Source organism: Eretmochelys imbricata, chromosome 10 (assembly GCF_965152235.1).
Source record: "Eretmochelys imbricata isolate rEreImb1 chromosome 10, rEreImb1.hap1, whole genome shotgun sequence".
Classification (NCBI taxonomy): domain Eukaryota; kingdom Metazoa; phylum Chordata; order Testudines; family Cheloniidae; genus Eretmochelys; species Eretmochelys imbricata.
In genome coordinates this window covers 31,680,236-31,705,523 of record NC_135581.1, presented here as the reverse complement: position 1 = coordinate 31,705,523, position 25,288 = coordinate 31,680,236, and the positions used below count along the sequence as shown (strand labels likewise).

Here is a 25,288-nt window from a genome sequence, read left to right as displayed (position 1 = left end):
TCCCCCGGCCCGCCCCACCTCTCCCATTGGCTGGCACCGGGCCTGCCAGGGGCCCGCTGGGCTGCTCTGCATGCTGGATGCCCAGCAGGAGGCACTGGACCCCAGCGAAAAGAGCTGCCCTGCCTCCCGGGCACTTCGCAGGCCCCTGCGCAAGAAGAGGGGGCCTGTCCCCTGCGGGCGCACCGGGGAGAGCAAAACGCAGGGGCAGGCGCGTGTCCTTCATGCTGGGGCCCCCAGGTGCCCCTGGGCTCTGAAGGCCAGAGGAGCTGAGCAATTCCGCGAGGCGGCGCCAGACCCGGCAGCGATCTCCTCGGCCTGCTGCCTAGTGGGCTGAGGGGAGAGCTGTCCAGAGTGCTGGGCTCCTCCGCCTTGGCCGGCGCCTATGGTGGGCAGCCTGGGGGCGCCCATGGAGCCCGTTCGGGGTCTCTGCTCCTAGAGGAAGCGTGAGGCGGCGAGTCTGGTTGGGTGGCCCCAGGCGCCTCCTTGAACTACAGACAAAACGGGAACAAGAAGTCTCAGCCGAGAGTATCTCAGCCCGCAACCCTGAATCCTCTGCCCTGCCTGTGTCTGCTGCGCCCAGCGGATAACAGGTGCTGGGGAGGGGTGGCTCACGCTGCTAAGGCGAAAGTATAAAAAGTAGCATTAGTGCTACTCAGGGGGCAGTTCTCCCACACAGTGCTCCCCATACTGCTCCCTCCTACACACTGTCCCCTGAAACACACTACTCCCCCCCCACACACTGGCCCCCTTGCTAAGAACACAAGAACAGCCATACTGGATCAGACCAATGGTCCATCTAGCCCAGTACTCCCTCTTCTGGTAGTGGCACGTGCCAGGTGCTTCAGAGGGAGTGAATAGAGAAGGGCAATTATTGAGTGATCCATTCCCTGTCCTCCACTCCTGGCCTCTGGCAGTTAGAGGGTTAGGGACACCCAGAGCATGGGGTTGCATCCATGATCATCTTGGCTAAAAGCAGTTGATGGACCTCTCCTCCATGAAATTCTATAATTATTTTTTGAACCCAGTTATAGTCTAGGCCTTCACAACATCCCAGGCAAAGAGTGCCACAGGTTGACTGTTCCTTATGTGCTGAAGTAGTGCCTTTTGTTTGGTTTGCTGCCTGTTAATTTCATTGGGTGATCCCTGTTTTGTGTGTTATGTGAAGGGGTAAAGCACACTTCCTTCTTTACTTTCTCCACACCCCTCATGATCGTATGGAGCTCTATCACACACCCCCCATCCCACCCCAGTTGTCTCTTTTCCAACCTGAAAAGTCCCAGCCTTTTTAATCTGACCTCATACAGAAGCTGTTCCATGTCCCTCATCATCTTTGTTGCTCTTCTCTGTACTTTTTCAAATTCTAATTATTTTTTTAGATGAGGTGACCAGAACTGCACACAGTATTCAAGATATGGGCGGACCATGGATTTATATAGAGGCAATATGATCTTTTCTGTCTTATTATCTATCCCTTTGGTTCCTAACAGTATTCACTTTTTTGACTGCTGCTTCACATTGAACAGTAGTTTTCAGAGAACTATCCACAATGACTCCAAGATCTCTTTCTGCAATGGTAACAGCTAATGGAGCCCATCATTTTGTATGGATAGTTGGGATTATGTTTTCCAACGTACATTCCTTTGCATTTATTAACATCTGCCATTTTGTTCATCTACTCAGTCACTCAATTTTGTGACATCTCTTCAGGGGTGCTGAAACAAGGTGTATCATGGGGGTGCTGAGAGCCACTGAACCAAACTGTAAACCCTGTGTATGATGAAAACCACTTCAAGCCAGGGGGTGCAGCAGTGCCTCCAGCATCTATGGATCCTTTCGTAACTCTTCACAGCTAGCCTTGCACTTAACTATCTTGAGTCGTTTTGTGTCATCTGCAAACTTTGCAACCTCACTGTTTACTCCTTTTTCCAGATAGTGTATGATTCTGTTGAACAGCACTGGTCCCAGTACAGATCCCTGCCCCCCACCCCATTTACCTCTCTCCATTGTGAAAAATGACCATTTATTCCTACCCTTTGTTTCCTACCTTTTAACCAGTTGCTGATCCATGAGAGGACCTTCCCTTTTATTCCACTGTGCCCCCTACCCCCTCCTCACACGCTGTGCCCTCATACAGACTTTCCCCATACACGCATCCCCACACTGCCCCGTCATACACACTACCCCTCCACACACTGTTCCCTCACACATACTCCCCCTCAACACACTGCCCCCAGGCACTGCTGCTTCATACACACTGCCCCCACAGCCCCCGATCCAGCCCCTCCACACACACTGCTAACCTGACACTGCACCATCATATATATTTTACACACACACACTGTCCCTTCATATTCACTGCCCCCTACACTCTCCCCCACACTACCTCCTCACACACACTGCCCTGTAACACACACCGTCCACCTTCTCATACTCTGCTGGCTCATACATACTATACCCTGCATGTGCCCCCTACCATCGCCCCTTCATACAAACTGCCCCACGCGCTGCACCCTCATATACACTCCTGCTCCATTTGCTTCCAGTCCACACACTGCCCCCCCCATGCTGCTCTTTCATACACACTGCCCCCACACACACTTCCCATTCATACACACACTGTACCCTCACACTGCCCTTTTGTACACACCGCCCCCCACTCCCTACCCCTCCACACACACACACTGCCCTCTCACATGCTCTGCCCTGTTGTACACACTGCTCCCCAACACCCTTACCCCTCCACACACACACTGCCCCCTCACATGCTTTGCCCTTTTGTACACACTGCACCCCCACACCCTACCCTTCCACACACACACTGCCCCCTCACATGGTTTGCCCTTTTTTACACACTGCCTCCCCACTCTCTACCCCTCCACACACACACTGCCCCACACACTCTCTGCCCTTTCGTACACACTGCTCCCCCCACTGCCTACCCCTCCACACACACACTTTTCTTTCACACACTCTGCCCTTTTGTACACACTGCCCCCCCCACTCCCTACCCCTCCACACACACACTGCCTCCTCACATGCTTTGCCCTTTTTTACACGCTGCCTCCCCACTCCCTCCCCCTCCCCACACACTGCCCTTTCGTACACACTGCCCCCCACCCTGTCCCTCCACACACACACACTGCCCCCTTACACACTCTACTCTTTCATACACACTGCTCCCCACTCCCTCAGCCTCCCCCACACACTGCCCCCTCACACACTGTGCCCTTTTGTACACACTGCCCCCCACACCCTACCCCTACACACACACACTGCCCCCACACACGCTCTGCCCTTCCATACACTGCCCCCTCAAACACAGATTCTCCCCACACACTGCTCCCTCATATGCACTGCTCCATACACTGCTTCCTCATACACACAGCCCCACAAAGAGCACCACACATACAGTGCCACTCCTACACACTGTCCCCTCATATACATGGTCCCTTCACATACACTGCCCCCCACACAGATCCCCTCCTCACACACTATTCCCTCCTACACACTGCCCCCAACACTCTGCTTCTTTATACACTCTGCCCCCCACTGCTGCTCCATACAATGTCCCCCCTACACACTGCCCCCCACAGTGCCTCTGTACATACTACCGCCTAATACATATTTCCCCCAGACACTGCTGCTTTATATGCACTGGCCCTTCAGATACATGTCCTGTGCACACACACTGTGCCTTCTTACACACTTTACACACAGCCCTTTCATATACACTGCCCCAACACATGCCCCTTCATACACACTCCTCCCACACGCTGCCCCCTCACATACACTCCCCCACACAGCCCATCCTCACATACTGCTCCCTCATACATACTGCCCCCATGCACACAGCCCCCACACAGCCCCTTCAGACACACTGCCCCCCAACATTTTGCTCCTTCATACATTCTGCGCCCCACTGCCGCGCCACACACTGCCCCACATATGGTCCCCTCCTACACAGCGCCCCTCCCTATACTGTCCCCTCAGTCACATTGCCCCCCTACAGTGCAGGGTCACACACCACTCCCCCACGCTCACCCCATATACAAAATCCACAATCACACTTCATCTACACACAAACACACACTCACAAACACTGCCACCCCAAAAACCCTGTCCCCCATTCACACACACATCCCCTCCCTGTCTCACAGGCTCACATACATGTTTGGTGATGACAGATAAAGAACACAAAGCATTTCCCTAGGGTTTTGGCTGAGACAGAGCACCAAAGACTCCCAAACAAAGGGAGAGGCTGGTGTGCACACAGCTCGTGCAACCAATGTGGCACGGATTATTTTAAATGGAGATTTAATGCAGGGCATGGGTGCTAGGTGGAGAGCCCTGGGGCTTTTCTTCCAAAAAATGGAAGCCATCCTCCCTCAGTCCAGCTGTCCTGGTTGGAGCAAAAGCGGAGGCTTCAGAGCAGTCATGGTTTGACGCAGGGTCACCAGTCTTCGTTTGTCTCAGACAGTCACCAGTCTGAGAACAGTTTGGCCTGCACAGTGGGTAAGATGTCTGAGTCTCTGAATTATGGGACTCAAACTTCCCACGTGGTGCAGCTCCAGTATGGGAAGTTTGGGTCCCACAATTCAGCCCATTCTACAGATCTAAAGCCAAATGCTAAATGATAGTGACAATTGAAGATATGCCCTAATTCTGTCCCTAGAAGATTGTACGGCTCAAGGATCTCAAAGTAAAAAATTCAGCCTCACCACTGCACACCCTCCTCCCCAGCTAAGTAGGTGAGGCATGTTAGTTCTATTTTGAAGATGAAGAAGCAGGAGGCAGAGAGAGATTAGAGAGTCAATCGTGCAGCTCCTGATGTCTATGGGAGTGTGGATATAGACTCCAAAGTGTCCAGGACTAGGCCCTTAGTGACTTGCCCCTGGTAGCACAGAAAGTCAGAGTTAGAAGCTCTGTCTCCTGGCCCTCCCTAGCCCCTGCCTTCACCACAAAGCCTGCTCCTGCTCTCACCTCAGCATGCCCACCAGCTGTGTGCATGTTCTGGCTGATAAAGGCATACCCTGCAGTGCGGGGTGCTCCCACACTCTGACATGGCTCTAGTGTTCCACAGTCACCATCTCTGTATTTTTTTTGTCGATTCTGCCAATCCCTTTTGGAGTAGAGAAGCCCAAACCCATGTGTACTTAATCTAATCTCTGCTACTATTGTCCTCCCATTCCTAGGAGTGGCCCTATCATCTCCCAGGAGAGCTTAGTTCATCTTCTTGACCCTCTTTAGTATTGCAATAAGGACATTGTGCAGCCTCACCTTCTCCTTATATCCACCTCTAGATCATTACCATGAGTCTAACCCTGGTCCACTGTGGCCCAAAGTTGTGATGGGTGACAGGAGCTGGCAGTCCGGGCCAGGTCCCCACATCAGACCCGGCAGTCAGTAGAAAAAGCTGTTTCCAAGCACCCTTGGAAGTGATGGATTACAAAACCATTGTAACTTTGTGACAAAAACAGGCCAATTCACCTTGAAAATGTTAACTACATGTGCTAAACAATCGGTTCCACTTGTATTTAGCTGTGACGCTCTTGAGTCCGTTTCCCAGCTCAGAAGAAGAGCTCTGAGTAAGCTCAAAAGTGTCTCTCTCTCACCAGCAGAAGTTGGGCCAATAAAAGGTATCATCATATTTCCCCCACTGTGGCGGTTCAATGACAAGACAGCACAGAGCTTTAAGCAAGCAAGCGAGCTGGTCTGCTAACAGGCTTCTGCCTGTCAGCATTCCACCTTCCCCTTTATTCTTTCTCTCCCCCCGCGCATTACATTCTCCAACAGATAAAAGGAATACATTGGCTTTGTTTAACATTCTTATTTACCAGTTTCTATCTACCGCATTCCTTTCTTTCAGGCCTTGAGCCCAGTCCTGGGAGGCTTCCCACGGTTCATGTCATCTGGGCGAGATTCCAAGGTTGATGCCCTTGAAAGGAGCTGTGTGTGCACAGGTCCTATACAACACTCCGGGTGTGCCCTGAATGTTGCCAAGCGCATGAACCTTGTATGAATCCTACATCCCCTCCTTTTTTGTTTATTTCTGCTCGGCCATCTCATGGTAGCCATCAATTTGCTTTTGCAAGCCAATTAACTCCCGGACAGACGAGGTCATAACTTGTGGAGCCTGCCAGGGCGGTTCTCGACAAAGCCTTAACAAAAAGGAAATACATTGCACACAGCAACAGCAAAAAATAAGCTTAAAAAGGTAAAGTGTAATTGGCCAGGCCCCAATTAGCCATGCTAGAGTACTGGGAAGAGAGGTTCGCGTAAGCAGCGAGCATCATCTCATTTCCAGTTTCCTCAGGGTGATGACATACTGGAATAAGGCATGTACCTAACAATTCTTCAGCTGCTACAAAATCAAATAAACAAAAGTGGGTAACATTTGCTATTGAAGCCAATCTTTCTCATAGGTTATATGTCATTCGGGCTCGTAACGGAGAAAGTGCTCCCGAGCCAACCCCTACAGGAAATAGCAGGCACAAAAGGCATACAGTCAATACAGAATTAGCAGTAATTTGGGCAAGAATTGCCACAAACAAAGTCTCAGAAGTCTCTGGCTGTTGGTTTGCTGCCAGTCTTCGTTGAGCTGCGGCGACCAATGCTTTTACTGCTCCCCATGTCACGGGCTGGCTTGGGACGCTACGCCTCCTCCGTTTCCATCCCGCCGTTGTCGACCCGGGAGGCACCGCGTTCTCCTCCAAGGTCAGCTGAAACTCCGGTATGGGGTTCGACAGTCCCTGGTGCCACGCCATGCTGTTTCAGTGCCGGTCGCACACACCGGGCCGGAACCCACAACGGTCCTGCAGGGAGAGACACAGCAGCATATCCCTGACCCCAAGTGATTAGAGGTACTGGGCCCAGCCATTGCGGATCCGGCAGCTGACGGTAATAGACACGCGGTCTTTCCAGTACCTCGGATTTGTGAAAATGCTGATCCACGGGGGTCTGCTGATCTGCGTTCAGCGTTAAATTATTTAAAATAAACAAAAGGATATGCAATTGCTGCTGAATGTCTCCTAAGGTTCGGAGACGCAGCTCCCCTTGTTTTAGTTGTTTGTTGAGCAAGGTTTTTAGTGTGCAATTTGCACGTTCAACAATAGCTTGGCCTGTGGAATTATAAGGGATCCCGTGTTTGAGACAGACGTCCCATTGGACACAAAAGATGGAGAGGGCTGTGGAGCAATAGGCTGGGGCATTATCTGTTTTTATCTGGCTCGGGCGGCCCATAACAGCAAAACAGGCTAGCAAATGGTGAATAACTTTAGGAGTGGCTTCCCCACGCTGTGGGGTCTCCCAGAGGAATCCTGAATAGGTATCAATGGAAACATGTAAAAACAAATAGGAGCGGAATTGTGGCATGTGAGTGACATCCATTTGCCACAGCTGATTCGCTGCGGTACCTCTGGGGTTAACGGCATAAAAAAAGGTAGGGGCAGCAGCGGCATGGTGGGGGCAGGAACGAACAATAGAACGTGCGTGATCAGCAGGAATGTGAAACTGTCGGGCCAAAACAGAGGCAGACTGATGAAAAAAGGAATGACTTTCAATGGGGTCAGAAAAAAGGGAATTTACCTGACCACGTAACGCGCGATCAGCACGCGCATTGCCTTCAGTAAGTAGCCCAGGCAGAGGGGTATGACTGCGAATATGAGCAACAAAATAAGGGAAATTACGAGTGGTGATGAGATACTGTAAGGACAAAAACAGGCGAAGAAGGTCCGCATCGACCTGAGGGCTAATAAGGGCAAGGGGTAAATGATCAATTACCTGATAAATATAATGCGTGTCCACGGTCAAATTAAAGGGACAATCAACAAAAAGTTGAAAGGCCAAAATAACATCAGCTAATTCCAAGGCCTAGTAAAGCTCTCCAAGCGCTGTGCATGCAAATATTGTTGTACAAGTGAATGAAGCGCTTTCAGCTTTTCTAGGGGGAGGGGCCACTGGTCAATCCATACGGGCTCTAAGGATTGCCATACTAATGGTAATGCGGATGGCAAGGTGGGTGAGGGAGGATTTTGGGCCATTAGATATTAATATCGAGGGTGGTGTCCAGCTTTGTAAGTAAGTCACGGCCCCAAATATTGAGGTGGACAGGGAATACAAAAGGGCGGATTGTAGCAAGGGCACGGCCTCCTGGTTTAGAGACCGTGACCCAAGACAAACTTTGGCGCCTGGGTTTGTTACCCCCAATCCCCCACAACTCTTTAGAAGGAACTGTTGGCCAACTGACCGGCCACTCCGGATCACAAATCACCATAACGTCAGCTCCAGTGTCCACCAGCCCTGTAAAAGGAATATTATTTAAGAGAAGTGTTAACTGAGGTTTCGAGGGGCGGACCGACATTGTTAGAGCAACAAGTGGAGAGGACGTGTTGTGAGATGGCGACTGAGCCAGCGTCGATCCAAAGCTGCCTCCGCCCCGGGCTCGATCCTCTGCAGCTGGCACCTGATAGGGGACTAAAATCAATTGTGCAATTGACCGTCCACGTGGGAGCGACTGTGGAAGATGGATCCATACCTGAACCTTAATAACGCCGGTGTAATCGGCGTCAATGACTCCTGGAATGACAAAAAAACCCTGTTTCCCAGCATGTGAGCGAGGAAGAACCAGACCCACAAATCCGGCAGGGAGAGGTCCCGTCACCTGGGTAGGTATGGCACAAACCTCCCCCGGCAACTGAAAATCAGCGTCCTCCTGCATAATCAAATCAAGCCCTGCACTTCCGGCAGTCACCGACCTCATGGAGTCTATGGATTTTAAAGCAGAGGAACAGTTGTCTGAGTGGGAAACACCCCCGTTTGGCCCTGGGTTCAGGGGGAACCCGTCGTGCAGTTTCCCGACCCACTACGACACTGATTAGCCCAGTGATAGCCCTTCTGACACTTGAGGCACTTCTTTGAGGGGCGGGCGGGCGCTGTCGATGAGCAGCACTCCCGCTGAAAGTGACCCTCCTTACCACAGCGGTAACAACGCTTCCCCTCCTTCCCGCTTTTCCGCAGGGCGGCGCCCATAACCCCAGCTTTATGTGCTTGAGTTCCGATGTTTTGGCACGCCCGCAGCATGTCTGACAGCTCTAGAATCCCAGAGGCTTGTGCCGCCTGGAGAGCACGGCGACAATCCTCGTTTGCATTTTCAACCGCCATTTTTAACAGGATCTCCTGAGCTGCCGCAGGGTTATCCACCTGTCGGCGGATAGCCTCCTGCAATCTGTTGGTAAAATCCATAAAGGACTCTGATGCACCCTGACGAATACTGGCAAAGCTTTTGGTAGGCTTGCCCGAATCCAGGACCTTCCGGAAAGCATGCTGGGCGCAGGTGGAAATAATGGGGAAAACGGCCTGAGGGAGTTGAGACTGCATCTGAACAGTAGCAAACTGGCCCTCCCCTGCCAACTGCTCATAAATGACACCTTGCTCTCTATATACCTGGGCTTGGCGTTCTGCCATCTGCCGATACTCACTAAGCCAAATAACATACTGACTGGGCGCCAGCATCATGCGCAACAGCGCCTTCCAGTCTTCAGGGACCAGGGTGTACCCAGTACCTAGCCCTTCAATGAGACCACTTACATACATGCTAGTGAGGCCGAACTCGCGAATCACTTTCTTTACGTCTCTGATCACCGAGTAGGGCAAACTGACCCAGTTTGCAACCTGGTTGCCCTGGCCATCATCCTGCCAGGTCACCGGACAAACTGAGACCATATATACACACAGACCACAAAAGGATGGATCATACACATTGTAAGGAGAGTGATCACTTAAGATGAGCTATTACCAGCAGGAGAGTGGGGTGGGGGGAGAGAAAACCTTTTGAAGTGATAATCAAGGTGGGCCATTATTTATTTATTTGTTTATTCCTCCCTCCCCTCCCCCCCACTGTTCCTCAGACGTTCTTGTTAACTCCTGGAAATGTGCTGGTAATGGCCTTACAATGTGTATGATCCATTTTTTTGTGGTCTGTGTGTATATAAATCTCCTCACTGTATTTTCCACTTTATGCACCCCATGAAGTGAGCTGTAGCTCACGAAAGCTTATGCTCAAATAAATTGGTTAGTCTCTAAGGTGCCACAAGTACTCCTTTTCTTTTTGCGAATACAGACTAACACGGCTGCTACTCTGAAACCTGTCACATTTATTGCTCTTTGGAAAAGTGACACCACCCTCTGGAAGCAGAAAACAATAAAATGAAATAATCCCCGCAGTCCCACAGTATTGGGCATTGTTTGCTGGGCCAAGTGGTCATGCTTTCTCCTGGGCTGTAACCCCAGCTTGACTTATTTTTCCTGTGTTATTGTATTATTTCTCATAAACCTCTGAGGTTAGGGAGGTGATTTTCTTATGACCGTGGCAAGAGTTATTAACTCCCAGTGCTCGCAGCCAGGGCATTTAGGACAGGTGTCAGTTAGACCCTTGGCCAGCGGTGCTGGGAGCCATTGAATCAAACTGTAAACCCTGTATAGGATGGAAACCACTTCAAGCCAGGGGCGCAGCAGCACACCTACTTCCAGCACCTGTGTGCTTGGCAGGTCTCATGGCGGAGTTTGCCAGACCCTGTTGTTTCACAGAATGCAGGCCCCAGGGACTGACAGGCAGCCGCAGAGCTGAGTATCCCCCTTCCGACCTGCCCCGCCAATGAGACGCGGAGACAGAGCTGCGGGGATGGCATCTTTATTGGGTCAGAGCACCGCAGGCCGCGTGGCTAACCCGCCAGAGCCGCAAGGGACAGCGGCTCACCGGTACTTCCCGGCCAGCACCACAGAGATGGCAGCCAGGACCTTGTCATAGGCGAGGTGCACCTGCGGGGTGTACTCGTCTGCCAGGTGCACGGCCAGCACCACCTGGAAGCAGTGGCACAGCAGCTGCAAAGCAAAGCGCACCGGGTAAGCGGCAGCCAGCCCTCGACCCCAGGGAGCCCCGAGCCAGCAGCGCCTGGGGCAGCCCGCACCCCCTGGAGAGAGGGGAAAGTGTGTGTGTGTGGGGGGGGGAGGGCTGATCCCGCACCCCCTGGAGAGAGGGGAAAGTGTGTGTGTGTGGGGGGAGGGCTGATCCCGCACCCCCCGGAGAGAGGGGAAAGTGTGTGTGTGTGGGGGGGAGGGCTGATCCCGCACCCCCCGGAGAGAGGGGAAAGTGTGTGTGTGGGGAGGGGGAGGGCTAATCCCGCACCCCCCAGAGAGGGGGGAAAGTGTGTGTGTGTGGCTGATCCCGCACCCCCCGGAGAGAGGGGAAAGTGTGTGTGTGTGGGGGGGAGGGCTGATCCCGCACCCCCCGGAGAGAGGGGAAAGTGTGTGTGTGTGTGGGGGGGAGGGCTGATCCCGCACCCCCCAGAGAGGGGGGAAAGTGTGTGTGTGTGGTTGATCCCGCACCCCCCGGAGAGAGGGGAAAGTGTGTGTGTGGGGGGGGGAGGGCTGATCCCGCACCCCCCGGAGAGAGGGGAAAGTGTGTGTGTGTGGGGGGGGGGAGGGCTGATCCCGCACCCCCCAGAGAGGGGGGAAAGTGTGTGTTTGTGTGGCTGATCCCGCACCCCCCGGAGAGAGGGGAAAGTGTATGTGTGGGGGGGGAGGGCTGATCCCGCACCCCCCGGAGAGAGGGGAAAGTGTGTGTGTGTGGAGGGGAGGGCTGATCCCGCACCCCCCGGAGAGAGGGGAAAGTGTGTGTGTGGGAGGGGGAGGGCTGATCCCACACCCCCTGGAGAGAGGGGAAAGTGTGTGTGTGGGGGGGGGCTGATCCCACACCCCCCCGGAGAGAGGGTAAAGTGTGGGGGGGGAGGGCTGATCCCGCACCCCCGGAGAGAGGGGAAAGTGTGTGTGTGGGGGGGGGAGGGCTGATCCCGCACCCCCCGGAGAGAGGGGAAAGTGTGTGTGGGGGGGGGAGGGCTGATCCCGCAGCCCCTGGAGAGAGGGGAAAGTGTGTGTTTGTGTGGCTGATCCCGCACCCCCCGGAGAGAGGGGAAAGTGTGTGTGTGTGGGGGGGAGGGCTGATCCCGCACCCCCCAGAGAGAGGGGAAAGTGTGTGTGTGTGTGGCTGATCCCGCACCCCCCGGAGAGAGGGGAAAGTGTGTGTGTGGGGGGGAGGGCTGATCCCACACCCCCCGGAGAGAGGGGAAAGTGTGTGTGTGGGGGGAGGGCTGATCCCGCACCCCCCGGAGAGAGGGGAAAGTGTGTGTGGGGGGGAGGGCTGATCCCGCACCCCCCGGAGAGAGGGGAAAGTGTGTGTGTGTGGAGGGGAGGGCTGATCCCACACCCCCTGGAGAGAGGGGAAAGTGTGTGTGTTGGGGGGGGAGGGCTGATCCCGCACCCCCCAGAGAGAGGGTAAAGTGTGTGTGTGGGGGGGAGGGCTGATCCCGCACCCCCCGGAGAGAGGGGAAAGTGTGTGTGTGTGGGGGGGGAGGGCTGATCCCGCAGCCCCCAGAGAGAGGGGAAAGTGTGTGTGTGTGTGGCTGATCCCGCACCCCGCTCTTGCCTTGAAGTTGACCAGGTCCACCCGCAGCGAGTAGGCATGCAGGTTGCTGAGTGCGGAGAGCGCCTCGCTGATGTTGTCGATGTGCCTCACGGCGTCCCCCAGGGCGGCCACCACCTTCTTCCCATGGCAGCGGATGTGCTTCGAGTCAGGGCGCAGGTCGAAGTGGGGGAAGTAGGTCTTGGTCTGTGGGTAGACGGTGAACATCCTGCGAGGGGGGAAGGGGGTCAGAGACAGTGAATCCCAAAGGCCCCCACCCCGGGTGCCAGGGGAGCCCCGCGCCCACCCGCCCGGGTGCCCCCATTAGCCCGGTCCAGCGGAGCAGCTGGGTCATTCCAAAGTCGTGTCTGTGCTGGTTTCCTCCCTACACCCTGCGCCTGGGCCGCCTGCCCCCGGCCCTACCTCTCCAGGGCCTCGGCCCCAAAGTCCTCCTGGTGGCCCAGCACCTTGTTCCAGGTGAGTAGGATCAGCCGTTTCTCGTCTGCAGCCAGCATGGCAGCGGCTGGGTGGCTGGGCTGGGGCTGTGCGGGTCCGCTCGCCTCTGCCGCCCCCTTTATCTCTGTGGCAGCCGCCAGCCCCCTGGCCCCGGCTGCGCCGGCCCTGAACTTATTCGGGGTGAGGGGCCTGGGGCTGGACCGGCCGGAGACACAGAAGACAGCCCGGCCTCCTGTCCTGGGACCCCAGAGCAAGCGAGCACATCCCGTGCCACTCTGCCTGGCACGACAGCAAGGCAGCAGGTCTGGGAGCAGCCCCACCCGCACCAAGCCCTCAGGGCAGATCCCACACAAAAAAGCCGAAGCACCCACCGTCCCCTCCCCAACCTCAGGCCCCCTTCTGCAGCCCGCTACCAAGGAAACAACAGGAGGGCTGTAAAATCACTAAACTGTGACAGCAAAGGAAATGTTCCCAGGGGCACCGTCCTGAGCCTTTCATATGGTGGTGAGCTAAAACCCCCAGCTTTGACTGGTCTGCATCCGGGGCAGAACCCTCCCTTTGCTGCTCTGGAGCATAATAGACGCTAGCCTCTTTGCCCCAGAGGGTAGCACACAAGGGTCTCTTAGCACAGTCCACAGAGCCCCCTTATCTGCCCCTCAATGACAGCAGCGTAAACCAGGAAGGATTCCAAGGCACTAGGGTGAGCTGGGTGTAAACGAGGAGAATTTGGCCCATCTCACGCACCTTTGTTTTTCTTCAGTTCACTAGGATAGTTCCATCCTGCTGGGAGATTTACTGCACTTGAACTTCTCAAGCTGCCCTGTATGTGCTTGTTTAGAAATTTCAATCTCTCCTAGATTCATAGACTGTAAGGCCACTAGGGATCATTTGATCATCTAGCCTGACCTCTTGAATTTATCAGGCTTTAACTATCTTACTGTTGGTTCTTGTTATGCCTTTCTCTGCTAGATAAAAGAGCTCTAGTGAAGGAAGGCCCTGTGCAGTTTTGTTACATAAGCATCTTTGGAAAAGGAAAAAACCCATAGTCTTCTAAAGGAAAGACTCAATGCAAAAAATGAATGTAACATGTCTACTGCTTCTCTCTATTCCTTTCACCCTTTGGGAGTCAACAGGATGTATGTCAAATTCAGTCTGTGCAGGAAGCAAAAATTCATTTTGAATTGTATTTGCTGGGTGGGGGCTACAAAGTTAGGTCTCTCAGTCTACAGGGGTTCTGCCAGGGATGACCAAGAGAGGTGTACACAAAGATCAAGGGAAAATGGCCTTTTCATAGAAACTAAACGGTTAGCAAATTTACAGCAGATTTTGGAATCACTTTATGAGGAATACAAGTTGCAGGACGCTATCAAGAACATTACCATTTCTGCCCTTTCTTTCTTTGGCTATTTGCCTATGCAATTACAGTAATTAAACATGCAAATTAGGAATATACAATTTGTGTGTACAACAGCCTATCTAAGTTATCAGGAAGTCTGGTCTCTAAAGTGTAATTGTTATGCTTCAGAGTCAACAGACCACTGAGATGGCTCAAAACTCTCAAAGCTGTTGTTTCCAACATTGGTTCACATTTGTAACTTTATTTTCACAACTATAAGGGATATTAATTGTCTTTCAATGCAAACTTTCATTCTGCAGAATCTGAAGCTGAAGATGTTGCGATGGCCAAAAGTATAACTGTTCAAAAAAAGAACGAGATAATTTCACAGAGAAGAGGTCTATCAATGGCTATTAGCCAAGATACTCAGGGATGCAACCCCATGCTTTCTGAGTGGAGAGAGGTAAATAGTGGTGTCCATCATGGGTCTGTACTGGGACCAGTGCTGTTCAACGTATTCATAAATGATCTGGAAAAAGGGATAAACAGTGAGGTGGCAAAATTTGCGGATGATACAAAACTACTCAAGATAGTTAAGTCCAAAGCAGACTGTGAAGAGTTGCAAAGGGACCTCACAAAAGTGGGTGTCTGGGCAACAAAATGGCAGATGAAATTCAATGTTCATAAATGCAAAATAATGTACATTGGACAACATAATCCCAACTATAAATATAAAATGATGGGGTCTAAACTAGCTATTACCACTCAAGAAAGAGATCTTGGAGCCATTGTGGATAGTTCTCTGAAAACCTCCACTGCAGCAGTAGTCAAAAAAGCTACGAGAATGTTGGGAATCATTAGGAAAGGGATAGATAATAAGAAAATATCAATGCCTCTATATAAATCCAGGGTATGCCACATCGTGAATATTGGATGCAGATGTGGTCACCCCATCTCAAAAAAGATATATTGTAATTGGAAAAGGTACAGAAAAGGGCAAGAAAAATGGTTAGGGGTACGGAACAGCTTCCGTATGAGGAGACATTAATAAGACTGGTTTCAGAGTAGCAGTCGTGTTAGTCTGTATTCGCAAAAAGAAAAGGAGTACTTGTGGCACCTTAGAGACTAGCCAATTTATTTGAGCATAAGCTTTCGTGAGCTTCAGCTCACTTCATCGGATGCAAAGCTTATGCTCAAATAAATTTGATAGTCTCTAAGGTGCCACAAGTACTCCTTTTCTTTTATTAATAAGACTGGGACTTTTCAGCTTAGAAAAGAGACCACTAACAGAGGATATGATAGAGGTCTATAAAATCATGACTGGCATGGAGAAAGTAAATAAGGAAGTGTTATTTACTCCTCATAACACAAGAACTAGGGGTCACCAAATGAAATTAATAGGCAGCAGGTTTAAAACAAACAAAAGGAAGTATTTCTTCACACAAGGCACAGTCAACCTGTGGAACTCTTTGCCAGAGGATGTTTATGAAGGCCGAGACTATAACAAGGTTCAAAAAAGAACTAGATAATTTAATCAAGGATAGGTCTGACAGTGGCTATTAACCAGGATGGGCAGGGATGGTGTCCCTAGCCTTTGTTTGCCAGAATTTGGGAATGGGCGACAGGGGATAGATCACTTGATGATTAGCTGTTCTGTTTATTCCCTCTGAAGCACCTGGCATTGGCCCCTGTTTGAAGACAGGATACTGGGCTAGATGGACCTTTGGTCTGATCCAGTAGAGCCGTTCTTATGTTCTGATGCTCTGGGCATCCCACAACCTCTGATTACCAGATGGGGGGGATCCCTTCATAATTGCCCTGTTCTGTATACTCCCCCTGAAGCTCTGGTACAGGTTATTGTTGGAGACAGGATAATGGGCAAGAGTGACTATGGTCTGACCTGGTCTGGCAGCTCTTATGTTCCTATATCATGGGATCCGCTAGGCCAGGCCAGGCGTTTGTCAAGCCTGGTCCAGAGGAACCACAAGCCACAAAATCAGCTTTCTTGCTTGTAGGGCTTTGTGACGGGTCTTCTGTGTATAAACCCCACACTTGTAGTGACAGGGTTAAGGGGAGATCAAGAGTCTAATTAGCCAATTCTGACACCTCCAAGCAATAGAAGGAATTAAGGATTAGACCTAGCTGGGAAGAAACAGACTGAATGATTGCTATAAAGGAAGGGCCAATAGGGGAGGACTGAGAGAGAAGAACTGCAGTAGGGATTAGGTCTGGCCCTGAAGGGAGAAGGTAGTAGGGGTGAAGGAGTTCCAGGAGGCTGTCAGAGAGGCTGAGAAACCACTGAAAGTGACACCCTTCAGCAGCAGAGTGATGAGAAGCAAAGCTGGACCTCTAGGAGGAGAGGATCACAGGACCGGAGTCTGAGGAATCACCTGCAGAGGCCCATGATAGGAAGCAGGTCAAGGAAGCAGCAAGGGGTCAGAAGAGATTTCAACCACTTCCTACAGGGACCCTGGAGCCCAGAGGAGTGAGTGGCCCTTGTTCCCCTGCCAAACCCAGCAAACGCTGAAGCAGTGAGCCATATCTGAGGGATTGTTGACCCTTACTCCAAGTCTGAGGATCATAAAAGGGAAACTGAGTCAGAGTGCTTCAATGCTGCATCCTAATGTGAGGTGTTGCTGAGGTGCTGAGCATGCACTGTTTCAGGCCTGTTGCAAATGGGACTCTTTCTATTGATTTTAATGAGAACTGGACTGGGTCCCAATGGCTTTTTATTTACATCTACCTCGGTGTGATTGTTCTTTGCACATCATGGTAAAATATGGCTCTTCATCTCTGGCCTCTTTTATTTCCAGATTACTCTGAAACCGGCACTAGTACAACTGTGAGTGTTGTCTCTGGACACTCCGCTCCTCAGGGGAGTCCACACAACTCAGCATTTCCTCAGGGTGTCACCATTAAAATCACAACAGTGCCCATATCTTGCTGAAATCCAGCCTTGTGCCCTGCAGCCTTGAAACGTCATATTGCATGTCTGTACTGGGGAAGTCAGCATGTTGCCCGTGGAGCTGGAAACGAACATGGGGAAAGGGGCTGGATACGGATATGACGCCTTTCACCTCTATGTCTCGGGTTCCACCCGAGCCTCAGTCAGGAGTCTGGCTAGGCATCCTGGGAACGGGAATGTAATACAAAACCTTTCACCTTTGAGTCACCACTGGCAAAGTCACTAACCTCTGGCAGCTGTTTGGTGACCTGTGTACAATGAATTAGGACTGGACGTAACGGGAACTGTTGCTGGCAATCTGAGACTGAATCATGGAGACCAAACGAGAGTGGCCCATCTTGACCAGGGCAGGGTGGGATGCTGCTGCCCATCTAAAGATAGAGGACTTAATGCTCAGGACTGTCAATCTGGCAGCTCCCACCAGCACTGACTTAACTTGAAATATAAATGCATAAAACAGAACCAGGCTCTGAAGTCCTGCTAGAGACCTTTCCTCTGCTTTCACACAGCATCCCAGCTACGCTTGCACTACATGGCTTTGTCTAGCCAGGCAAATCAGTTGGGGAGGGGGTGTCTCAGAGATACTGCCAGTCTGGCTCAGCCCAGGGTCCTTTTTGCCAGAGGAAAGATCCTGGGCTATGGTCAGCATCAGCACCAGAAGATACAAAGATCCCTGCAGTGGCAGTTTCGGTATAGCCTGCCCACACAGGAGTTTCTTCCTAGACCCTTTCATTAGAGACGGTCTTATTCCCTGAAGTAGGAGGGTTCTGTGCCTTAAAATGTTGGGTTTGGGGGAATCTTATCTAAGGCAACTTCCCTTTATCAAGGATGTATCTAATTATTTGTGAATCTGGGTAAGTTCTTGGCCTCAATGAGATCTTGTGGTAATGAGTTCCACAGGCAAATTGTGCAACAAACATTTCCTTGTATTGGTTTTAAATTTGCTGCCCTTCAGTTCAATGTATGATGAGAAAAGGGTAAATAGAAGTGTTGTATGTGGATCCCTGATAATTAACCCCTTAGCATAGAATCCCAGGGTTAGAAGGGACCTCAGGAGATCATCTAGTCCAACCCCCCGCTCAAAGCAGGGCCAATCCCCAATTTTTGCCGCAGATCCCAAATGGCCTCCTCAAGGATTGAGCTCACAACCCTGGGTTTAGCAGGCTACTGCTCAAACCACTGAGCTATCCCTCACCTCTCTTACAGGGAATGTCAGAACACCTCTCATTATGAACAATAATGTGTGGCTGGAGCCAGTAAAGATTAAAGCACAGAGATCATGATGGCTAATTGGCATATTTATTGACTTTTTGTTAAGGATAAAACCCATGTGTGGGGATTCATGAAGCGTGCATGATGAGAGATGGGCATTCCACTCCTAGCTGCCATGGCCTCATACTCCAAGGAGACAGTTTATCTATACTTCTCAGTCAGCACCGAAGAAATCTTGGACAGGAACTTGTCCCATGCAGCATGGACTTCTGGGGTGAAGTCGTTGGGAAAGTGGGCAGCCACAGAGCACAGAATGCAATGGGAAAGCAGCTGCAAGAGAAAAGAGCAGGAGGAAATCAAATGGAACTGCCTGAAATAACATTCCTCTGGCTAGTGAGAGTCTGGTCTTTGAAGAATCAAGCAGGAATCTCCTTGCTAGTTACACAGAGTCACCTCATGTGGATATGAGCTATTGGCTAAGAAATCCACCTTCTGGACTAGAGAAAAGTCATTGCTTAACATTGCTCCCTCTTTCCCCTCCACAAAAGGAGAATACAAAGTAACTGTGAATAACCCTTGCATTTATAGAAGGCTTTTCATGCAGGAACCTCAGAGCCCTTGGCCAAGAACTGTCAGTATCATAATCCCCATTTTAGATGGGGAAGGTGAGGCACAGAGATGTGATGTGACCTGCCCAAGATCACACAGTGAGTATATGGCAGAACCAGAGCTACTTATTCCCAGACCAGTGCACAGCCTCCCGGACCACAGCTGCACTCTCAGGATTGACTGTTCCCAACAAAGGCAGGAGTCTTAGCCAGCCCAAGAGGGAACAGCCAAGGACTTCCACAGCCACTCTGATTAAAGTGAAGCTGCAGCCACATTTCCAAGGTTCAGCATGATAACAGCTTCACCGCTGAGCTGCAAGGCTTCGTCCCTGCCACACTCTGCACTATATGGGAAAGTATTCAGTGCTTAAGCTCCCATCAGCTGAAGTGGCCTGGGCCCCCTGACTCCGTGACCAATGGACTCTCTTCACCCTCTGCACTGCATGTAGGAGTTCACTCACCTTGAAGTTCACCGGATCGACTCGGAGGATGTAGGCATGCAGCTCGCTAAGTGTGGCCAAGGCACCTGTAATGTTATCGATGTTCTTGACAGCATCACCAATAGCACCCAGGACCTTGGAGCCATGGTCATGAAGCTGAGCAGAACCTTGGCTGAGATCGAAATGAGGAAAATAGGTCTTGGTCTGGGGGAAGCTTGAAAAAAGCCTGGAAGAGAACATTAGAAGTGGCTTCAGCAATGGAAATTGCACTGAGCAGCTGACACTGAGAAAGGGGGAGCCATGACCCTGGATAAACACTCCATTCTGCTCTTCTAGTCCAAAGCATTAGAATGGATTAGAGAAAATCTGTGATCCTTAGACTGTTAATGTCCTACTGTAACCTGTTCTAAACCATGAGCTGAACTGGTGCGGGAATATTCAAACGTTACAGGCCAGCAGTTCCACAGAAGCAGTTTGTAACCTTATTTCTTTATTTTAGAGAAAGAATGATATCAGACCAAATTCATCCCTGGTATAACTGCATAAATCAATGGAGTTACACCAGGGAGGATTCTAACCCACAGTGAATAATCAGATGTAGTGGGATCCTAGAGGCAAATGTAGATTTACATGCTGAAATGTATTTTGAAAGCATTTTAAACTTACTTTCTTTTCTTCTTTGAACTAAATAACCTAATACCTCCACACAGCCACCTGCACCTTCTGTAGTATATTTTCTTCAGTAGAACTAAGTTTTATTTCCTAATGATAGTTAGCAAAATCCATAACCTTACAGTGAATACTCTAGATACAGAGATATTTCATTGTCCAGAATCTTTGCTTTACCCACTATAAGTGAGGCTATACATCCTGAAAGGACCATCAAAAGATTTAAAATTAACAGGCTGAATAACACAAACCTGGGATTATTCTTTGCCTGAATAAACCAAGCCTGTTCAATCAACTTCCAGGTTCTTTCCCTCCCTTTGTGTCATCTTATTTAGTTGATTAGCTTTGGGTGGATTTCTGCTGGAAGGAGTATAGGGTGGGTCATCCCCAAACTTCAGCTGGGTTTATTTGAAATGGGATGTTTGGGGGAAAACACCTTCTTCACTTAACATAACCTTCACTTCACATAAAATACAATTTCCCAGTTCTGCCAATAAAGGCTATATAGTTGTATTTACAGCAAACCCTCCGTGGACCTACAAGTCCATGTGGTTTAGAGTGATATACACTTCTAGGAGATAGTTACTTCTCCTACTAATCTGTTGCTCATCAAATGGAATGTTGAGACATGTTTCAAGCAATCCGCTTGAATGCCCTGTATATTATCCATTCTCAAGCATTGCTCAGTACTTGCCAATATAAATTGCATCACTTACATAATAAACCCCACATCCATGCCTTCTTTTTTCATGTTCAGCTCATAAAAATGATAACCTTTGCATTTGGCAAGGTATTATCTGGGTATTAATGACAGTGTGGAGTCACTCTCCTGAACTCCTCTCAGCTGGTATTCATGGGAAGTGCTATACAAGTGAATAGAAAATTACCTTCTTTCTTTAGAAACCATCCAGTAGGATTTGATAGCAGGAATATTATTCTCCGATAAAGTCTAGAGTTTTAGAGTAATTTCTATAGAGCTCTACCACATTCTACTAGACTTTCCATGAAGGTTATTCTCCAAGAAAAGCTGAGGTCCTCAATCATCAATGTTTGAATGATACACTTCAAAATCTGCTCACTCAAGAGTGCCCAGTAGCCAACCATTATTGTCTCTGATTTCCCCAGGCCTCTGAATTACAGGCCCAGATTCACCCCTGGCAAAAGCAAGCCCAGCTCAATTATTGTCAATGTTGCTAGGCCCACTTACACTAGTGGTGAATTTGGCCCACAGAATCTAATGAGCGTCTCAGGGCCTGATTCTGATCTCATTCACACAAGTTTTACACTAGACTAATTCTACCAGACTGAGATCAGAGACAGGCCCACAGTATCTAAGCAAAGATGCTGCATTGCTTACCTCTCCAGCGACTCGGTCCCAAGGGCATCAGCTTGGGCAGCTATCTTTCCCCAAATGGCAATTACTGCAGCCTTCTCAGCTTGAGTCAGAGTCATCGCTGCTGGAGTTTGTGAGATCAGCCTTCTTACAATGGAAACTCGGACAGGTCTGTCATGATTGCCTTCACAGCCTCAGTTATAAAGGGGAAGGGGAGAGCAGAACTTGGCAGCTGTCCATTGTCATTGGTCACTTCTGGGACCCACCCAATGACGTGGGGCTATCTTATCTCCCTATGAAACAATGCCTTGCCCTGCTCTGGATTGTACACTGGGAGGTTTTATCAATTTCTCACATCTTAAGCAGCAATGGGATGGCCAGGGGAAATGAACTGGCCGCAGGGGCACAGATGAGCAACCAAACAGTACTGGGGAATCATAATGACAAAGTGGAAAATGTCAGGCCAAAGAGCATGGAGGGAATCATCAACATGTTTTACAAACATGCTAAAAGGCTTGGAGAGAGGTGACAGCCGTGACAGATCACTGCATTCCATATAATACATGGGGAGAGATCAGGATGTGCTAAATGCGGACTGTGGGTAAAATTCTGGCCTCGCTGAAGTCAGTGGGAGTTGCTCCTGCAAAGAATGATTTACTAATTACACAGGGACATTACTACATAGCACTAGTTAAAAAAATTACATCACTTCAGATCTAAAAACTTCTCATGAAAGTAGCAGTAGTAACGATACTTTGTACAAACACACATACACACACCTTGCTGAATTAAGTAGGGTTCCACAGAAACGTGTGTGTGTATGTGAAAATTATTATTATATACTACCTCTATATCTACAGAATGCTTCTGATCCCTAGATTTCAAAGTGTCTGAACCATGTTGCCTTCTTGCAGTAAAATAGCAGGCACCCAGAAATCAGTTTCTGAAATCTATAATTCATTGGCATATAGGGATTTCTCTGGAGCTCATTGCTGGAGTATTTGATTCTTCAGGTCTTTCATTCCTTGACATATAATTATTACTATTATTTATCCCTTATATTGTGGGATAGCACAGAAGGCCCCAGTCAGGACTGGGAGCCCATTGTGTTCCATGCTGTACCAACACACAGGAGGACACGGTTCCTCCCTGGAAGAGCTCACAGCCTAAATACACAGACACAAGCAAGGTGCGGGGGAGTGAATGAGCAAGGGGATGGGTGGCATATGTCTAGAGTCACTAGGCAGCCAAGAGTAGCTGGAGGGATTGCCAGGTCCTGCAGTTAGATACAGCTTCAAAGAAATGCTCCTCCGGAGAAGAGTGCTGATGTGATTGCAAGAAGAAACCCCTTGTCCCTGTGCCTGTGACACGGGCTACAGCAGACCCATCTGCCACCAAGATCAACTTATAAAAGCAATGCACACAGCTCCCCTCACCCCACCATACTGACAGCAGGCCACAGACAAGAAACTGCCACAATCAGAGAAGAAACTTGGACCAATGACTTCGGACAAAATGAACACCCTTGCACCTTGCCAAAACTGCAGCGTGATGATTCTTATCCACAAGCCAGCTCCTGACAACTGCCCTTTCCCCTAGAAGGGGTTGGTCATCTGTGAATATCTATAATTTGTGGAGGGTCAGGAGAGATGATGTACAATCCCCTCCACCTTGTCAGGACATCATGTTTCACTGGGAAACTGTCTGAACCACAAGGTCTTCGGGGAATAGATTTAAACCCAATGGCTGTTGCTTTCTGGAGAAGGTAATTCTGCCTTACAGGGTACACCTTTCAGGGAACCAGTGGTGCTTGGGCCATTTGCGTGCCTCAGAGCTTGTCCAGATTAGGCAAATCTCCACTAATCATAGAACAATAGGGTTAGAAGGGTGTGATTACACCTGTGCAAGCCTCTAATGGAGACACACTGCACCAGTGCAAAGTGGGATTTGCCCCAGTGCGACCTACCCTGCAAGGGCTTGCCTGCACTATGGGCTTTTGCAGTGTGAGGCTGCACCAATGCAACCCCAGTGTGGATGTTCTGCACTGCTGTGAAACCAAAGTTAAGCACCCCAGTGTAATGGGTCTACACTGGGAGGTTGTACCATTGCAGATTTCCCCAATCTAGACAAGCCCTCAACGGGCTTCATTTGCTCCTCCAGCCAGAGCATTCAGTCCTCCTTCAGCTGTGGTAGATGCAGAGTTGGAAGTGCTTCCCACTAACTGCTCCTGGCTGCTAGCCTCGAAGACAGCTAACTACACTGTGATGCCATGCATCACTATGCAGGGCCCCCTGCCACTGGTGAGGCAGCAGGCTCTGTGCCTATGCTGTGGCAAGCATTGCTACTCAGGCCTGTGTAAGAGCATGAGAGGCACTGCTGCTCCCAGACAGGCGCATAAGATTAGCAGGTGTCTTCAGTTAATGGGGAGAGAGGCTGCCCAGCGCAGGAGGCTTCCCTTTGTGAGTGCTGGAGCTTTAGCAACAGTGAGGAGTGTAGTGAAGGCTGGTGGCTCGAGTGTTTCCATTCTGATCAGACTGCAGTTGACTCTTGACTCTCCAAAGCCTTCACTGTTGGAATGGACATTTCCTGGGCCTGGTCTCTGCCTGTGGGTTTTTATTGTAAGTTTGAGCCCATTGTGGTCACCATATTTGGCGTTGGGAAAGAATTTTTCCCTGGGTCAGATTGGCGGAGACACTAGGGGGTTTTCACGTTCCTCAGCAGTGCGGGGCATGGGTCACTTGAAGCTTTAAACTAGTGTAAATGGTGAATTCTCTGCAACTTGACATCTTTAAGCCATGATTTGAGGAGTTCAGTAACTCAGCTGCAGGTTAGGGGTCTATTATGGCCTACAATGGGCAGGAGGTCAGGCTAGATGATCATGATGGTCCCTTCTGACCTCAAAATCTATGACTCTGTAATAATAAAACCTTGCAATATTTTTTTGAACCTTCCTGGTAGGGTAGTGGCTGGAGTGGAAATTTGGTCGGGAAACAGCCCTCATTGAGGAGAAATGTCTTTGAGTTTTCTGAGAATTGGTTTTGACTGGACAAAGGTACAAAACTCTGAAAATTGCCCTTTGTGCTTGTGCAGTAGGCTTTGAATGAGGCTTGGCATTTTCCAGATGGCTAAGTGAGCAACATCGTCAAAAATGCCCTGGACCCTCCCACTTACAATGTGCCCCAACGGGGCTCCCTGTGGACCCTTGGTACATTCAGTGCACACTATGTGAAGGAGATGAATGATTCCTAGTGGCTCATGCCAAATAAAACCTTATGTGTTAGGGGGCACATCCAGCCCCTATCACCATGGAGGAGGCCTTATGTAGCAGCATGCTGGGGAGGGGAGGGGAGTGATGCATGGATGAGTGGTGGAGGTGGTAGAGTTAGAGCCAGATGATTGCTGATGCATCCTTCCATCTTCCCCAGTGCCCTGTGGGCTGAAGTAGAGAGGATCTGGCCCAGCTACTCAGGCTGAGCACTGGGCTCAGGACTCTGGAAGTGCTGAGCCGCACTGCATAAGTGACTAGTGCTTCCCTTGGAATTTCATTTATTACAGGCCTCCTCTCTATGCTTTATCTTTATTCCTTTCAAAATATTCTATACATGTGTTAAAATTATAGCGCACTCCAAAGCTAGGTCCCCTTAACTCTGCCCACTTGTGCGTATGGCATATGACACAGCCCTTAATTACATAATCACATACTCCAATATCCAGGAGACCTCTGCCTCATAAAGTTGGTGAGGAAAGCTGCACACAGTGCCGTTAATAAGAAAACTGGCATTAAAAAACATTTATTTTCTCCCTGGAAATTAAAT

At 50.1% G+C, this 25,288-nt stretch overlaps 2 protein-coding genes across 2 annotated transcripts; both read right to left on the bottom strand.

The window, feature by feature from the left end:
* Window positions 1-10,734: 10,734 nt before the first annotated feature.
* Window positions 10,735-13,018, bottom strand: LOC144271092 (hemoglobin subunit alpha-D-like). The gene is made up of 3 exons (XM_077828176.1): window positions 12,878-13,018; window positions 12,479-12,683; window positions 10,735-10,878 (listed from the first exon to the last, which is right to left on the bottom strand). The coding sequence occupies exons 1-3, from the start codon at window positions 12,967-12,969 to the stop codon at window positions 10,750-10,752; spliced, it is 426 nt and encodes a 141-aa protein (XP_077684302.1). The 5' UTR covers window positions 12,970-13,018; the 3' UTR covers window positions 10,735-10,749.
* Window positions 13,019-17,070: 4,052 nt separating this feature from the next.
* Window positions 17,071-21,592, bottom strand: LOC144271080 (hemoglobin subunit pi). Its single transcript, XM_077828157.1, has 3 exons — window positions 21,498-21,592; window positions 19,493-19,697; window positions 17,071-18,753 (listed from the first exon to the last, which is right to left on the bottom strand). The coding sequence occupies exons 1-3, from the start codon at window positions 21,590-21,592 to the stop codon at window positions 18,625-18,627; spliced, it is 429 nt and encodes a 142-aa protein (XP_077684283.1). The 3' UTR covers window positions 17,071-18,624.
* Window positions 21,593-25,288: the final 3,696 nt, after the last annotated feature.

Excerpts from the sequence above, each read along its gene's own strand:
- LOC144271080 (XM_077828157.1), bottom strand. The coding sequence starts at position 21,592 with ATGACTCTGACTCAAGCTGAGAAGGCTGCAGTAATTGCCATTTGGGGA. Across the intron at positions 19,698-21,497 it reads GGGACCGAGTCGCTGGAGAG|GCTTTTTTCAAGCTTCCCCC; the intron begins GTAAGCAATGCA and ends GTTCTCTTCCAG. Across the intron at positions 18,754-19,492 it reads TCGATCCGGTGAACTTCAAG|CTGCTTTCCCATTGCATTCT; the intron begins GTGAGTGAACTC and ends TTTCTCTTGCAG.
- LOC144271092 (XM_077828176.1), bottom strand. The coding sequence starts at position 12,969 with ATGCTGGCTGCAGACGAGAAACGGCTGATCCTACTCACCTGGAACAAG. Across the intron at positions 12,684-12,877 it reads GGGGCCGAGGCCCTGGAGAG|GATGTTCACCGTCTACCCAC; the intron begins GTAGGGCCGGGG and ends CCCCCCTCGCAG. Across the intron at positions 10,879-12,478 it reads TGGACCTGGTCAACTTCAAG|CTGCTGTGCCACTGCTTCCA; the intron begins GCAAGAGCGGGG and ends TTTGCTTTGCAG.